Here is a 17,319-nt window from a genome sequence, read left to right as displayed (position 1 = left end):
TTATTCGTCGTTCTTTGGTTTTACATTCCTCGAAACTGCTTGTAACAATGCGGTGAAAAATTACAGGCCCAGGTGCTTGCGCTCCAGGAGCATAAGGCAAGGATGGAGGAAGAGCGACAGAGGGAGCGGGAGGCCGAGCGACAGAGGATGGAGGCCGAGCGACAAAGGTTGGAGGCCGAGCGGACGAGGTTTGACGCCTTGGCTCAGTACGTGGCAAGTCTTGGCGTCACGATGGGTCGTCCAGCGCCACCAGAGCTGTTCGCTCCTCCACCGCCTTACCCATACCCACCTTACCCATCCGTGAGTTCAACTTCTCTAACAAAAGCTCTTTACTGTGCATGTCGGCCATCGTGCCGTTGATATGTGATGGGAGGCCTTCGTGCCGTTCATATATATGTGTGCCGGCCATCTCGCCGTTGATATGTGGTGGACGGCCATCGTGCCGTTGGTTTTCTTGCAGGTTTTGGAAACCCTACCGTGCAGGGAAGGTGCTGCCGAAATTTTGATGTGTCTAGGCTTAGATTTCAATTTTATACCTAGTTCTGCAAATATTGACTTGTGTACGCTTAGATTACAATTATATGCCTTAGTATTACTATAATTACTAATTTTTCTTCTCCTTTGTGCAGAATCAATCGGCGGGTTCGAATGAGGGGCCTCAGCAGCCGCTGTCGGGAGGGTCGTGGCACGCGCCGTATCCACCACTTCCGCCGCATCAGCAGCCGTCGGGAGCGTCGGGGTACCAGCAGTATCCACCGCCGCAGCAGCAGCAGCCGCCGGAGGGAGGGTCGAGGGACTGGGATGCTTGGGGGTGAGCTTGTTGCTCTTCATAATGTATTGTCGTGCACTTTGTGAGATGAACTGTTGGATTTGAGATGTTAAGATGGATTATGTGAGACATGTGATGTGGATGGCATATTTGTTAAATATGTGATATTTATGATATATATGATGTGTTATATTTGTGGAATATGTGATGTTGAAGCTGGAAATATAAACAAAAATAAAAAAAATGCTCTCTGGACTCTTTGCCAAGAGCTAATATTTGTCGAGAGCCCAACTAACTGGGATCTCGGCAAAGAGTAAGATTTGCCGAGCACCTAACTCTCGGCAAATATGACTCTTTGCCGAGAGCATATTCTAGGGCTCTTAGCAAAGCTTTCCTTTGCGGAGAGCTGGCTCTCGGCAAACCTTTCCTTTGCCGAGCGCTGGCTCTCAGCAAAGAAGTTTTTTTAAACCACCTCAGCCCCATAATCTATTTTATTTTTTTTTAAAAAAATTCTTTGCCGAGAGTTGCTCTCGGCAAAGAAGTGTATGGGACGATCGTTACGGGCGGGTTGCCGTTACAGCGGTGATATTTTGCCGAGAGTTAGGTTTTGCTGAGAGTTTTTATTTTGCTCTCGGCAAAGAGTTTCCCGAGAAGGGCTTTCGGCAAATAAACCTTTGCCGGGAGACCTTTTGCTGACCGCTCTTTGCCGAGAGCAGCTCTCGGCAAATGATCTGTCGAGAGTGAAATCCTCTTTGCCGAGAGCTTCGGGCTCTCGGCAAAGGAGGGGAATCCGGTTGTGACGCTGCCAGCGGCAGTACATTCCGGAGCTCCGTTCGGTTGATCCTTCAATTCTTGCTCCGTCTACCGGTGTCATTTGATGCCGCGTATTACCTTTTTTTTTTTTTTGAGGATCATCCCATCTACCTTTTTTGTCGGGATCATCTACGCCTATTAGCAGCACGTCATTGGGAAAAAAAATCCGAAATATTGGAGGACTCCTCCAAGAGCCAGCGAAACCTATCGAGCATCGGTTATCACCACAACGAGCCCCACCCCACAAAACCGACCTAGTACAGAACAAGGCCCGTCAAGCAGTCACAGCTCGGCCCAAACCCCCAAAGTCGGCTCGGGTGTTCTCCCAAAACCGCCATTGTCCCAAGAGGCCCTGATACAAATATCGCCAAGCCACCGCGATCCCATCGGTGTCTCTTTCCCTCTCCATTTTTTCCCCTTCCCTTCTCACCCCGACCTCTCTCGAACACACACCACCCGGCTTGACGACGCTTAAACCCTAGCGGCAGCTGCGGGAGGCCGCCGCGCCGCGCCCGCCCCGTCGCCGATGTGGAACGGCGCGCCGCCTCCGCCTCCGCCGCAGATGGCGGCGGCCCCGCCTCCCCCTGGCACGACGGTGCCCGGGGCAGGCCAGCCCCCGCCCCCGCCGCCGCCGGCCGGGGCACCGCAGAGCGGCAAACCGCTGACACCGGCGGAGCTGGAGGCGCAGCTGGTGGAGAAGGCCCGCAAGTGGCACCAGCTCAACTCCAAGCGCTACGGCGACAAGCGCAAGTTCGGGTTCGTGGAGGCGCAGAAGGAGGACATGCCCCCTGAGCACGTCCGCAAAATCATTCGGTAACTTCCAGATCCGCTCTGCCCCTTGATGTTTTAGGCTTTACTAGATGCGCATGGCTAAGTTCTACTGTTTTTTTTTGGGTTCGTGTCGAGCTATGGTGGATATGGTTTTAGGCGTTTATGTAGTTGTGCGTAGCTTTGAACTGATTGGGTAGGCTGGCCTCTCGCTTGGTGGTACATGTTACACGTGTAGAGGATCTGATGTTCTTTCCGACTACAGCTGCTAGGGCAGTATCCAGGTTTTGCTTTAACCATGTTTTGATATACTTGCCTATGCGCACATTCACCCTTCCTTGTGTTGTTTTGTGATACATAAGTTGGCTTGAGTCTCAATTTATGTCTATTTTGATGATGTAGGGTCACGGTAGTGATATGGTAGTAGCCTTAGCTGTTTTGGTTTGTGACGCAGCGCTAGCTTTAGATCACCATCTCAAGTTATGGGATCATCTTTTTGATTTCGTTGTCACAGCAGGCACCCGCAGATGATTCTAGTTAAGCTAGCCAATTCATTGTTGCTTTTGGTGTATCAATTTCCGTTTGTTGTTTATTTATACCTTCTCTTGGAAAATCTGAAGTATTATTTTAACAATTATCTGTGACACGAGTCAGTGTTTGGAAGTTAATTATCCTTGAGTGAGTTTGAGTTCAGTTTTGACCAATGATTGGAGAAGCAACTCTATCAACGAGTTCAGCAGATTTAAGAATGAGATTCTATATAGGCAGTTGATAGGTTATACGCTTCTGTTTGTGTGGGATTCTTAGGGTTCCATTCCTCGTTGCCGGTATGCTTAGGTTGGGTGTTCATTGCTGTTTCCATTACTGTTGTGGGATCTGAGTTTCTGGTTCCTGCCTGTAAAGCAGGCATCCCTGGAGGAGAAACTCCAAAATAGATGCATTTAGCTTTCATTTGCAAGCTGGTTCTACCTTCTTTCTACATAGATGCATTTGTCATCCATCCAGCAGAATTAGCAGTTTCAGTGACACCTATTTGCTTTGTAGAGTGTATCCTATTTTTGATGTGCTTCATTTATCCTTATTTTATTTAACAGAGACCATGGAGACATGTCTTCCAAGAAGTACAGGCACGACAAGCGTGTTTATCTTGGAGCACTCAAATTTGTGCCCCACGCTGTCTACAAACTGCTGGAGAACATGCCGATGCCTTGGGAGCAGGTACATAATTTTTCATGTCCTTAGATGTATGGCAAAATAGCTTATCCTTTGTGTTTACGTGTGGCATTCTTTTTGATTAATGCACACTTGTTTTCAGGTTCGCCATGTGAAAATCTTGTATCATATCACTGGGGCTATCACTTTCGTAAATGAAATCCCATGGGTTGTTGAACCCATATACCTTGCACAGGTAACAATCTACAGACTTTCTTGTATCCTTCTATAACGACATACCCAGCTGCGGTTACATGGTTGCAACTGCTATTCTTTGTGCATCTGTACAATCTTTTGTTTCATGTACATTCTGTCTTCTTTTGTGCTTATAAACCTCTCTGTTTAATGTGCTTTCACAGTGGGGTACAATGTGGATTATGATGCGTCGAGAGAAGAGGGATAGACGTCATTTTAAACGAATGCGCTTTCCTCCATTTGATGACGAGGAGCCCCCACTGGACTATGCTGATAATTTGTTGGATGTTGAACCACTTGAAGCTATACAGTTGGACTTGGATGAGGAGGAAGATGCAGCTGTCTATGAATGGTTCTATGATCACAAACCTCTGATGAAGACAAAACTTATAAATGGCCCCAGTTACAGGAAATGGCATCTATCTCTTCCCATTATGGCAACACTATATCGCCTTGCTGGCCAGCTGTTGTCAGATCTGATCGATAGGAATTATTTCTACCTATTTGATATGGAGTCCTTCTTTACTGCCAAGGCCCTTAATATGTGCATTCCAGGTATTTATGATTGTTTTAAGTTCTGTAAGCTATGGTCACTGTCATGCTTTTGGTCACCTTGCATTTCAGAGGGGTTATCACAGAGTTCATAGGCTTTTGTGGGCTTTGCAGCTTTCAAGTTAATGGTTACACCAAAAGTAAATTCTTTATCACATGCGTTATCCAAAGATCTTGCCATACTGGCAAGAGCTTTGGATAATGCATGTGATAAATCATTTTCTTTTCATTTACTCCCTCTGTCCTATAAAATATGAGGCATCTAAGTTCGTCCTAAGTCAAACTATGCTAAGTTTGACCAATTTATGCTTTATAGAGAAGAGTACTAACATTTACCACATCAAAGAGGGATATTATAAAAATAATATATTTCATAATATCCAATTAAGCTAATTTGAAGCCCTACATATTTTTCTTCATTTCTATAAACTTAGTCAAAGTTGGTATAATTTGACTTATGATAAAACTGGATTCCTTATATTTCAGGATCCAGGACAGAGGGAATATGTAGTTGTCATATACTTTGTGAAAATAGGGAACCTCTGCCTACTGTTACTTCTGTACTCCCTCCATACTAAAAAATAAAGTCGTTTTGGACAGCAACACGGTCTCCAAAGTATTACTTTGACTCCTTGTTTTTATAAAAATATTTATCAAAAAGTGATATATGTATATTTTTATGAAAGTATTTTTCAAGACAAATCTATTTATATGGCTTTCACATTTCCAAACTCAACAACTTAAAAGTTATTCATGATTTATATTCCCAATGTTTGACCCAAGCCTTGTCCAAAACGACTTTATTTTTGAGTACGGAGGGAGTACGTCTTGTGCTAATTGTTTTCCCTATCAAGCACTAACTTTAGATCTATGTCTTGTCAGGGGGTCCGAAGTTTGAGCCATTATACCGTGATATGGAGAAGGGTGATGAGGACTGGAATGAGTTTAATGACATAAATAAGCTCATCATACGTCAGCCACTTCGAACTGAGTACAGGATTGCTTTCCCTCACCTATATAACAACAGGCCAAGGAAAGTGAAACTTGGTATCTATCATACCCCCATGATAATGTATATCAAGACTGAAGATCCAGACTTGCCAGCGTTCTACTATGATCCTCTGATAAACCCTATCACTTCAACCAACAAGGTTGATCGTCGGGAGAGGAAAGCAATTGAAGAGGATGATGATGAAGATTTTTGTCTCCCAGAAGATGTAGAGCCTCTCTTGAAACAGACTGAACTCTACACTGATACAACAGCTGCTGGTATATCATTACTTTTTGCTCCAAAGCCTTTTAACATGAGATCTGGTCGGACACGTCGTGCAGAGGATATTCCTCTTGTATCTGATTGGTTCAAGGAACATTGGTGAGTGCTGGTTTGATACCTTACAAATTCGTTCGTCGTCATTTTTTTTTTTGTATTTCTACTCGTTGCCTATTACTGCCCAGCTGACTACATTTTTCTTGACACCTCTTTTCAGCCCTCCAGCTTATCCTGTGAAAGTTCGTGTGAGCTATCAGAAGCTATTGAAGTGTTATGTGCTCAATCAGCTACATCATAGGCCTCCCAAGGCTCAGAAAAAGAAGCATCTGTTCCGTTCACTCCAAGCAACTAAGTTTTTCCAAACTACTGAGCTTGACTGGGCAGAAGCAGGCTTGCAAGTTTGCAAGCAGGGGTACAACATGCTGAACTTGTTGATTCACAGGAAGAATCTTAACTATCTTCATTTAGATTACAATTTCAATTTGAAGCCTGTGAAGACTCTTACGACAAAGGAAAGGAAGAAGTCTCGTTTTGGAAATGCATTTCATCTGTGTCGTGAGATTTTACGACTTACAAAGTTGGTTGTTGATGCTAACATACAGTTCCGTCTGGGAAATGTCGATGCCTTCCAGTTGGCAGATGGTCTGCAATATATATTTTCTCATGTTGGGCAGTTAACTGGTATGTATAGGTACAAGTACCGATTGATGAGGCAGATTAGGATGTGCAAAGATCTGAAGCACTTGATATATTACCGTTTCAACACTGGTCCTGTTGGTAAAGGACCTGGTTGTGGGTTTTGGGCTCCAATGTGGAGAGTGTGGCTCTTCTTCCTTCGAGGTATCGTCCCACTATTGGAGCGCTGGTTGGGTAATCTTTTGGCACGGCAGTTTGAGGGTCGTCATTCCAAGGGTGTGGCCAAAACTGTAACAAAGCAACGTGTTGAGTCTCACTTTGATTTAGAACTTCGTGCTGCAGTTATGCATGATGTTCTAGATGCTATGCCAGAAGGCATCAAGCAAAACAAGGCTCGAACTATATTACAGCATCTTAGTGAGGCATGGCGATGCTGGAAGGCAAATATCCCATGGAAAGTCCCTGGTCTGCCTGTGCCTATTGAGAACATGATTCTTCGTTATGTGAAGTCAAAGGCAGACTGGTGGACAAATGTTGCCCACTACAATCGTGAGCGTATCAGGCGTGGTGCTACAGTTGACAAAACTGTTTGTCGGAAAAATCTAGGAAGGTTAACTCGTCTGTGGCTGAAGGCAGAGCAAGAGAGGCAACACAATTACTTGAAAGATGGGCCATATGTAACTCCTGAAGAAGCTGTTGCTATCTATACAACAACTGTTCATTGGCTGGAATCAAGAAAGTTCTCGCCAATTCCTTTTCCGCCGTTGTCATACAAGCATGACACTAAACTTCTTATACTTGCACTGGAAAGGCTGAAGGAGTCATACAGTGTAGCAGTTAGATTGAACCAATTGCAACGAGAGGAGCTTGGGTTGATTGAACAAGCGTATGATAATCCACATGAAGCACTGTCAAGGATAAAAAGGCATCTCCTTACTCAGCGAGCTTTCAAAGAAGTCGGTATAGAATTCATGGACCTGTACAGCTACTTGATTCCGGTATATGAAATTGAACCTCTTGAAAAGATCACTGATGCATACCTTGACCAGTACCTGTGGTACGAGGGGGACAAACGACACCTCTTCCCAAATTGGGTTAAACCTGCTGATTCAGAACCACCACCTCTTCTTGTTTATAAATGGTGCCAGGGCATAAATAATTTACTGGATATATGGGACACAAGTGATGGACAGTGTGTTGTGATGCTCCAGACGAAGTTTGAGAAGTTCTTTGAAAAAATTGATCTGACTCTGTTGAACAGGCTTCTGCGGTTGGTCTTGGATCATAACATAGCTGACTATGTCACTGCAAAGAACAATGTAGTGTTGTCTTACAAGGACATGAGTCACACAAATTCTTATGGTCTCATTCGAGGGCTTCAATTTGCATCTTTTGTTGTTCAGTATTATGGCCTTGTGCTGGATCTCCTGATTCTTGGTCTAACTCGTGCAAGTGAGATTGCTGGGCCACCTCAAATGCCAAATGAGTTCCTTACATACGCTGACACAAAAGTTGAGACAAGGCATCCCATCAGATTGTATTCTCGATATATTGACAAGGTGCATATATTGTTCCGGTTCACCCATGAGGAAGCACGAGATCTGATTCAGCGTTACTTGACAGAACATCCTGATCCTAACAATGAGAACATGGTTGGTTACAATAACAAGAAATGTTGGCCCAGAGATGCAAGAATGAGGCTTATGAAACATGATGTGAATCTTGGAAGAAGTGTGTTCTGGGATATGAAGAACCGTCTTCCAAGGAGCATTACAACTTTAGAATGGGAGAATAGCTTTGTCTCTGTTTACAGCAAGGACAATCCAAACCTGCTTTTTAGCATGTGTGGCTTTGAAGTCCGGATACTGCCAAAGATACGGATGACTCAGGAGGCGTTCAGCAACACAAAAGATGGAGTATGGAATTTGCAGAATGAACAGACAAAAGAAAGGACAGCAATTGCCTTCCTGAGGGTTGATGATGAACATATGAAAGTGTTGAGAACCGTGTCCGGCAAATTCTAATGTCATCAGGGTCAACAACATTCACGAAGATAGTCAATAAGTGGAATACGGCTCTCATTGGTCTTATGACATATTTTCGTGAAGCAACTGTCCATACCCAGGAGCTTTTGGATTTGCTAGTCAAATGTGAAAACAAGATCCAGACTCGTATAAAGATTGGCCTGAATTCAAAGATGCCTAGCAGGTTTCCTCCAGTTATCTTCTATACTCCCAAGGAGATTGGAGGTCTTGGAATGTTATCAATGGGCCATATTCTTATACCGCAGAGCGATCTTAGGTATAGCAAGCAGACAGATGTTGGTGTAACACATTTTAGAAGTGGTATGAGCCATGAAGAGGACCAGCTTATTCCAAACTTGTACCGCTACATCCAGCCATGGGAGAGTGAGTTCATTGATTCACAGCGGTGTTGGGCTGAGTATGCTTTGAAGAGGCAGGAAGCACAATCACAGAACAGACGATTAACTCTTGAGGATCTTGAAGACTCGTGGGATCGAGGTATACCTCGTATCAACACTCTTTTCCAAAAAGACCGCCATACGCTGGCCTATGACAAAGGATGGAGAGTGAGAACGGATTTTAAGCAATATCAAGTGCTGAAACAGAACCCATTCTGGTGGACACATCAGCGGCATGATGGGAAGCTTTGGAATCTAAATAACTACAGAACTGATGTTATTCAAGCACTTGGTGGTGTAGAAGGCATCCTGGAGCATACATTATTTAAAGGGACTTATTTCCCTACTTGGGAGGGTCTGTTTTGGGAGAAGGCATCAGGTTTCGAAGAGTCAATGAAATACAAGAAGCTGACAAATGCACAGCGTTCTGGTCTCAATCAAATCCCTAATCGAAGATTTACCCTGTGGTGGTCACCAACCATCAATCGTGCAAATGTGTATGTTGGTTTCCAGGTCCAGCTAGATCTTACGGGGATATTCATGCATGGGAAAATCCCGACATTGAAGATTTCTCTGATCCAGATCTTCCGTGCACATCTGTGGCAAAAGATCCATGAAAGTGTTGTTATGGATCTTTGCCAAGTTTTAGACCAGGAGTTGGATGCACTTGAGATTGAGACTGTGCAGAAGGAGACAATACATCCCAGGAAGAGTTACAAGATGAACAGCTCCTGTGCAGATGTACTTCTCTTTGCTGCACACAGATGGACGATGTCCAAACCAAGCTTAGTTTCTGAGTCGAAGGATCTCTTTGATCAGAAAGCAAGTAACAAATACTGGATTGATGTGCAACTGCGTTGGGGAGACTATGATTCACATGACATAGAACGTTATACAAGAGCCAAGTTCATGGATTACACAACAGACAATATGTCCATATACCCATCGCCAACTGGTATGTTTCTGAATATCCATGAACTTCCATTTTCTTATCCTTTTTACTTGTTTGATTCGAATTGAATATAGCTAATGTTCATTGACATCTGTTGCAGGTGTGATGATTGGAATCGATCTAGCGTATAATTTGCACTCTGCTTTTGGCAACTGGTTTCCTGGATCAAAGCCACTACTTCAGCAGGCAATGAACAAGATCATGAAGGTATATAATGATGTTAAAATCTCTCTGACTTGATGACCACACTACTGTAATCGATGTCCAATTTGAATAATATTCTTGATCTTTCTTTTTCAGTCAAATCCTGCTCTGTATGTCCTGAGGGAGAGAATAAGGAAGGGTCTGCAGTTGTACTCTTCTGAACCCACTGAACCATACCTGTCTTCACAGAACTATGGAGAGATATTCAGCAATCAAATCATATGGTTCGTGGATGATACAAATGTGTATCGAGTCACTATTCACAAAACATTTGAGGGTAACTTGACCACCAAACCAATCAATGGTGCTATTTTCATTTTCAATCCAAGAACGGGTCAACTTTTTCTTAAGGTTTGTTCTTTTCGAATTTCTGCTCTAGTTATCATATGATTTTGGTTTTCCTGTGAAGCCATAAACATGGTAGGTTTAAACTGAGTATGGATCATAATGTGCAGGTTATCCACACAAGTGTATGGGCGGGGCAAAAACGTCTTGGGCAGCTGGCCAAGTGGAAAACAGCTGAGGAGGTTGCTGCATTAGTTCGATCTCTTCCTGTTGAAGAGCAGCCAAAGCAAATTATTGTGACAAGGAAGGGCATGTTGGATCCCTTGGAGGTCCATCTACTTGACTTCCCTAACATTGTTATCAAGGGCAGCGAGCTGCAGCTTCCTTTCCAGGCTTGCTTGAAGATTGAGAAGTTTGGTGATCTTATACTGAAGGCAACTGAACCACAGATGGTTCTTTATAATATATATGATGATTGGTTGAAAAGTATCTCATCATACACAGCATTCTCTCGCATTGTGCTTATTCTACGTGCACTTCATGTGAATAATGAGAAGGCAAAGATGTTGCTCAAACCTGACAAAACAATTGTTACTGAACCACATCATATATGGCCAACTCTGAATGATGAACAGTGGTTGAAGGTTGAGTGTGCACTAAGGGACCTCATTCTTTCTGATTATGCAAAGAAAAACAATGTTAATACTTCTGCACTCACACAATCTGAAATGCGAGATATCATCCTTGGTGCTGAAATTGCTCCACCATCACAGCAGAGGCAACAGATTGCTGAAATTGAGAAACAGGTAAAGCATAAATAATTGCACTTGTGTTTTTGTTTTCAGAGATACTTTTGCCAGTTTGATCACTCTTGATTTTTACCTTGTTTTTGCAGTCAAGAGAGACGACTCAGTTAACTGCTGTAACCACAAGGACTACAAATGTTCATGGAGACGAACTCATTATCACAACCACAAGTCCATACGAGCAACAAGCATTTGCATCAAAGACTGATTGGCGTGTCAGAGCCATCTCTGCCACAAACTTGTATCTTCGTGTAAATCACATTTATGTCAATTCTGATGATATAAAGGTCAGTATAGTGATAGCATCTCTAACTCCAGTAAGTTCACATAATAAATGTTGAATGATTACTGACTGGCATTCATTCTGATTGCAGGAGACTGGCTACACTTACATTATGCCAAAGAACATATTGAAGAAATTCATATGCATAGCAGATCTGCGGACACAAATTGCTGGATTCTTGTATGGGTTGAGTCCACAGGACAATCCTCAAGTAAAAGAGATTAGGTGTATAGCCATTCCTCCGCAGCATGGAACACACCAGATGGTGACTCTGCCAGCAAATCTTCCTGAGCATGAGTTCCTTAATGATCTCGAACCCTTGGGATGGATGCATACACAGCCAAATGAAGCTCCACAGCTATCGCCACAGGTTTGAAGTCTATTTAGCATTTTTTTTAGTTTCTTTCTGGCTTCTTATGGACCAAATTCATGGGACTAACTGCATTGTTCTTGCAGGACCTGACATCACATGCCAAGATTCTGGAGAATAACAAACAATGGGATGGTGAGAAGTGCATCATTCTGACATGCAGCTTCACCCCAGGATCTTGCTCGTTGACTGCATACAAGTTGACACCAAGCGGTTACGAGTGGGGACGCAGCAACAAGGACAACGGAAGCAACCCACATGGATACCTCCCAACTCATTACGAGAAGGTCCAGATGCTTCTGAGCGACCGCTTCCTTGGTTTCTACATGGTACGTATTTGTTTCAACATTTTGCAAACCTTCCTCTTGGGTGTTTAGTCGTTTGGCAGATTAGCTCAAACATTCACTTTGATGTTTTTGTTCGAACCAGATTCCGGATAACGCCCCTTGGAACTTCAACTTCATGGGAGTGAAGCACGACCCACAGATGAAGTACAACATGAAGCTGGGCATGCCCCGGGACTTCTATCACGAGGACCACAGGCCGACGCACTTCCTTGAGTTCAGCAACATCGAGGAGGGAGAGGTCGCTGAAGGTGATAGGGAGGACACATTCACGTAGGCGCCTGTTAGAAACTGTATCTCAAACGCACTTAGCTCTGTTTTGAACGGCAATGTGTGAAGCTGTAACCTGACTCGACGGGTGTCATCTGTTGTTCGCCTGTTGCTTAAGCCTGTATTGTACTACCTTTTTGTTGTAAGACAGCCCTGGAGAGAGGGGTTGAAATTGTAAGTGCACGCCATGGTAACAGTAAAGATTTTGCTTAGTAGCTATGGCCGCGTTTAGTTGAGGCCGGATTCGGCGCCGGCCGATTTTGGCCGCACTGTAGCTACACTGTAGCATTTTGTTTTTATTTGATAATAATTGTCCAACCGTTACTAATTAGGCTCAAAACGTTCATCTCGCAAAGTACAACCAAACTGTGCAATTAGTTTTTGATTTCGTCAACATTTAGTACTCCATGCATATACCGTAAGTTTGATGTGATGGGGAATCTTCTTTTTGCATAGTGTCAAAGTTTGGATTTTTGATGAACTAAACATGGCCTATGTTATTCTAAGACTCTGTATTTCATCACAAACTTCCACGTTCAAGCGGCTTCATAAATTGATAGTTGCATTAATGGCTCGAGCTTTGTGCTTTCTGTGGTCTGCCAAACGTTCACGTTCAAGCCTTTCAGGCTTCCATTGAGCAATAGCGTGGCGGTTACTCCGTTTCTCTGGTTTCATAGGCCACAGGAGCGTCTTCGTGTATTCTGGGAAACTTCCAGCATAACTACTCTTTCTGGAACTCGTTTTCTGGTTTTCTAGCCTGCTGGGCGGCGGAGGTCCTGTTTCAGGCTTGCAGTTCGTGCCATAGGAGTGGTCACTGTCAGAACCCAGAGTCCAGCCAGCGTTCACGGCAGGGCAAGAGTTCTGGTGCTCGGGTTCATCTCGACGTTCGTGCGAGCTTGACCTATACTGGCAAGATTTGTTCTGGCCTCCAAGGAACCAGTAGAAGATAGCCTGTTGCTGTTGCTCATATAACTGTTCAGATACCAAATTTTTTTTATTTTTTAGCCCCCTTTTAAAAAATTTTTACAAATATGTCCCTGGAGATATGATTTCAAAATATGGACCCTTAGCTCGGCGCCATCATTGCTGACGCCGAGGTCTTGGGCTCGACGTAGACGTGGCGGTGACTTGACAGGCAGCTCGGCGCCGTAGATCCTGGCGCCATAGATCTTGACGCCTCGGCGCCGTAGATCCTGGTGCCGTAGATCTTGACGCCGAGCTTGGCGTCAATATCTATGGCGCCGATGTGGTGTTTTAACCCGGCCCCCAATGTTTTGTAACAATTGCATTTTTACAGACCCCTCCACCGCTCTATGATTTTGAGCAGTGGATCGACACTGAGATCAAGCTTGAAGACAAGGAATGGATGCAGAAACTGTTGCGGTGGGAGGCAGAGGACACGGATATGATGGAGAAGAGACGCGGAGAGGAGGCTGCAAAAAAAGAGTACAAGAAAGAGGATGAAAGGAGGCGTGTTGCTGCATATAGGGAAGAGAGGGAGAAGAAGCTTGAGCGTGCACGCCGAGCGAAAGCAGCGATGGTGGAGAATCCCGATGCCCTGAGGAAGGAAAAGTGGCCTCGTTGCATTCAGTAGTCTTCATGACCTGCTAGTTCTATGGTTTATTCATGAACAATGTTGTCTACTGTCGGCACGTACTTCTAGTATTATTGTGTTGTTTAATGTGGCATAGTATTGGACTTTTCATTATGTAGTTGTTTTTATTATTTGTGGTCATAATATTCAGTATAATGTTGCGGATGTAGTGAAATGTGATCACGTGCTGCAAACACAACCTAATAAAGTAGGACATTATATAATTCAACACACAAAACACATAAAATAGCATGTGAGAACATGTACCGAACTTGGGTACAGAGTTTTTTTTTTACTAAACCTAACATGCCTTAGATAATTAAACTAAACAACAAACACATATATGTGCCATGTGAATAAGATATGGTCGTCCTAGTAGTGTGGCCACATAGCAAATTGTGTTGCACCTTCTCTACAGTAGCCTCCCATTGTTGGTGGTGGTGGTGGCTGGGGTGACGGCAGAGGCCCTTGTTCTTATGATTAGGGCAAGTGCAATATGGATCATTGCAGAGTGCCTCCTATGAATCGACACCATTGTTGTTGTCGTCCTGTTCGTCGTTCTTGTAACCGCTGCTAACTTCCCTTTCTAGACCAACAATACGGTCCTACAGGTAGTAGATGTACTCCGCATGTGGATAAATAGATCGATGATCGACCCACCTAGTGAACCCACAGTTTTCTTCGACTAAGGAAGACTACAATAAATATATCATGTAAGTTGTATAGAAGAGAAACATATTGAAAAAACTAATGGGTAATAGCAATTACCCATGCTCGTGAGCATTTGAAGAAACGACGACCTCCATCTATTCCCTTGGTGAACATCTGCACTAGGCAGTCCTCACCATGCATGCATTTTGGTCACTCTTCTTTCCGTTCATCGTATCATCTCAGTGGTGCCTCTTTGGTAAAATCACTTTTACTCTCAACTGGGAATCTCTCATAAAGAGCTTCCTCAAAGAAATTGGGACAAGAGAACCCTCCCACACAATGGTATTTCCCTTCCCATTTTCTCTCCCTCTGGATGACTCTCTAGATTTTGGTATTTCAACGAAAGAAAATACTAGTTGGGAAGTAAGTAGCAATGTATCCAACATTGCGTATATATAGGCAGAGGCAGGTTTAGTTACCGTTTCAATGTGTTATAACTGGTCACAAGAAGCCTAATTAGTTTCACTGAAGAGCCTATTTCAATGGACACTGAAAAACCTACATTCGTTTCCTGAAAAGTCTATTCGTCGTTGACATGATAAATCACTGAAAAGCCTAGATGCTATATGTGTACTATGTAAGTGAAGTGATAAATCACTGCTGTCATCGTACTCCTCGTCCTTGTAACTAAAAAGTCTATTTTTCCACGCTCTTTTTCCACGGTGCCTCCATATATCTATAGCGATCTTTTTCCACAGTGCCTCCATGATATATGCTCACTAGATTGTCTATCTAGTTCAAACACGTAACGAAACGCATGTCCTTTAGTCCAAATTAGACGATAGATAGTACCTAACAAGTACTTTCTAACTACAAACTAAGTTAATAAGATAATAACTATGTACATAGATACGATGTACTCACTAAATAGCTAGATCCTATTTAGTTAACTAAATATATAACTACCTATCTAAGTAGCTATCAAACTATATCTATGTACCTATATATCTATGTTTCTATCTATCTACATATCTATCTCACTAGATCACTAACTAAATCAATTGCCTGAGTCATCACATTAACTAATAAATAACAAATGCCAAAACTACTACACTACAATCAAAGCTAACTAAATACGTATATTGCATATTCATAATTTTTACCTATCCGACGATGGAGTCGCGGATGTCGACGGAGTCGCAGCGGACGTCGAGATCGATGGCCCCATGACGGAGTCGTAGCGGACGCCGAGCGTGGGTGAGGCCGATGAGCCGGGCCGACGGTGGCACGACCGGGCGCTGTAGGGGCCGAGGTCGGTGGTGGCGCGCGGCGGGCGCGGGATGGCCGGCGCTTAAGGCTGGATAACAAGCTGACTCGTTAAGATAACGAGCTAGCTCGGTTCGGCTCGTTATCCTAACGAGCCAGAAAGCCAGCTCGGCTTGGCTCGTTAAAAGCTCGAGGTGGCTCGTTAAGCTCGTGAGCCAGGTATAAAAATACACAAAATATAATATTTGCATTTATTTAAAGTTTGAGAATAATAATAATAATATAAAAGAAATGCATATAGACCAGTTACCAGTCAATCTATATGGTCTAGACTAGTTACCAGCAATTGTAAAGTGCAAGACATGAAGTAATACAAAAACTAATATAAGTTTTGATATTTTTTTTCTGGAAGCTTGGCTCGTTTAGCTCAAGAGCGGCTCGTGAGCTGGCTCGAGTTGGCTTGTTATAGCTAACGAGCTAAAATCTTGGCTCGGTTCGGCTCGTTATCATAATGAGCCGAGCCGAGCCAGCCACGAGCCGAGCGAGCTAACGAGCTTCGAGTTTTTCGTCCAGCCTTACTGGCGCTCCACGCGGTGTGGCTGCCGCGGGCGCGGGCGCCGGTGGCGGCGCGCTGGTTCGGGGCGCGAGAGAGAGGAAGAGAGAAAGGAAGGGAGGTCCCATACGTAAGATAGGCTTGACGCCAATAACCATGGCGCCAAGCTCGGTGCCAAGATCTACGGCGTCGAGCTGCCTGTCAAGTCACCGCCACGTCTGCGTCGAGCTCAAGACCTCGGCGTCAGCAACGATGGCGCCAAATCATACATCCAGAGACATATTTGTGATTTTTTTCAAAAAAGGGTTAAAAAATAAAAAATTCAGGATCAGATACAGGTTGCTTGCTCCTAGAACTGATCTGAGAAGTTCTGGTGGGAGAGTTGTACTCAAATATCTTGGACGTTTCCTACTTTCAGCACCCTCGCAACTGAAAGCAGACGGTGGATTACTACTCCGTACTGAATTACTATTGTCTGATTTAGCACGAAGAGTTGAAACACTTGAAATACCTTTCCCATTTGATTCAAAATATTTACTGCCTGGAGGCGGTTTGAACTGGCCTTTTCGGCTGTTCGGCTGGTATTAAAAGCCGGCTGATAAGCTGACGAAAGCTGTTTTGTTGTTAGAGAAAAATACTGTAGATTCTAGCTGATAAGCCGGCTGATAAGTTCAAGCGAACATGCCTTAATTTCGGAACTTGCAGATAGGTGAAAGCATGCAGCGGGAATAATGCCTTAAAAATTTTGCACAGTAACACTGGTTGTAGTTACTACCTAATTTTTGTTTTAATGAGGAAGTGCACCGTTGATATTAGGCAACGCAGATTTATGAGCTACAGCGCGTGGACTCCCTAAAGATGGAAACGGAACTGTTACACGAGCACAGGACACGAGATGAGTCGATGACATCGTCAACCGTCATAGCCGTTGGTGGCGTCGCCGTAGCCGCAGCACGCCGGCGCGCGACGAAACCCTCGTTTGCCTTGCTCACACCAGCGGAAGCGGACCCACTCGTGGTAGACGCCGGTGAGGCGGTGAGCTTGGTGAGCGCGTGCGGCCGCCGGGCCGGGTGAAGAACGGCCTAACTGAGTTTGCGGCAGCAG

General features: G+C 44.1%; 2 protein-coding genes across 2 annotated transcripts; both read left to right on the top strand.

Moving 5' to 3' along the window:
• The first annotated feature begins 67 nt into the window (after nt 1-67).
• Nucleotides 68-891, top strand: LOC136520031 (uncharacterized). Its single transcript, XM_066513432.1, has 2 exons — nt 68-300; nt 630-891. The coding sequence occupies exons 1-2, from the start codon at nt 103-105 to the stop codon at nt 813-815; spliced, it is 384 nt and encodes a 127-aa protein (XP_066369529.1). The 5' UTR covers nt 68-102; the 3' UTR covers nt 816-891.
• A 1,071-nt stretch (nt 892-1,962) lies between these two features.
• Nucleotides 1,963-12,370, top strand: LOC136520087 (pre-mRNA-processing-splicing factor 8A-like). The gene is given in 14 exon segments (XM_066513487.1): nt 1,963-2,395; nt 3,445-3,568; nt 3,666-3,758; nt 3,922-4,312; nt 5,192-5,681; nt 5,797-8,210; nt 8,213-9,592; nt 9,690-9,796; nt 9,890-10,144; nt 10,249-10,884; nt 10,974-11,171; nt 11,259-11,537; nt 11,624-11,866; nt 11,967-12,370. Coding segments are annotated over 14 exon segments (7,089 nt in total). The 5' UTR covers nt 1,963-2,108; the 3' UTR covers nt 12,159-12,370.
• The last annotated feature ends 4,949 nt before the right edge of the window (nt 12,371-17,319 follow it).

Source organism: Miscanthus floridulus, chromosome 18 (assembly GCF_019320115.1).
Source record: "Miscanthus floridulus cultivar M001 chromosome 18, ASM1932011v1, whole genome shotgun sequence".
NCBI classification, from domain to species: domain Eukaryota; kingdom Viridiplantae; phylum Streptophyta; class Magnoliopsida; order Poales; family Poaceae; genus Miscanthus; species Miscanthus floridulus.
Note: the sequence above shows the minus strand (reverse complement) of the source record. Positions and strands in the feature narration are given on the sequence as shown.

Bases quoted from the DNA above. Each gene is read 5' to 3' on its own strand.
- LOC136520031 (XM_066513432.1), top strand. From the start codon at position 103: ATGGAGGAAGAGCGACAGAGGGAGCGGGAGGCCGAGCGACAGAGGATG. The intron at 301-629 runs GTGAGTTCAACT...TCCTTTGTGCAG, and splicing joins CATACCCACCTTACCCATCC to AATCAATCGGCGGGTTCGAA.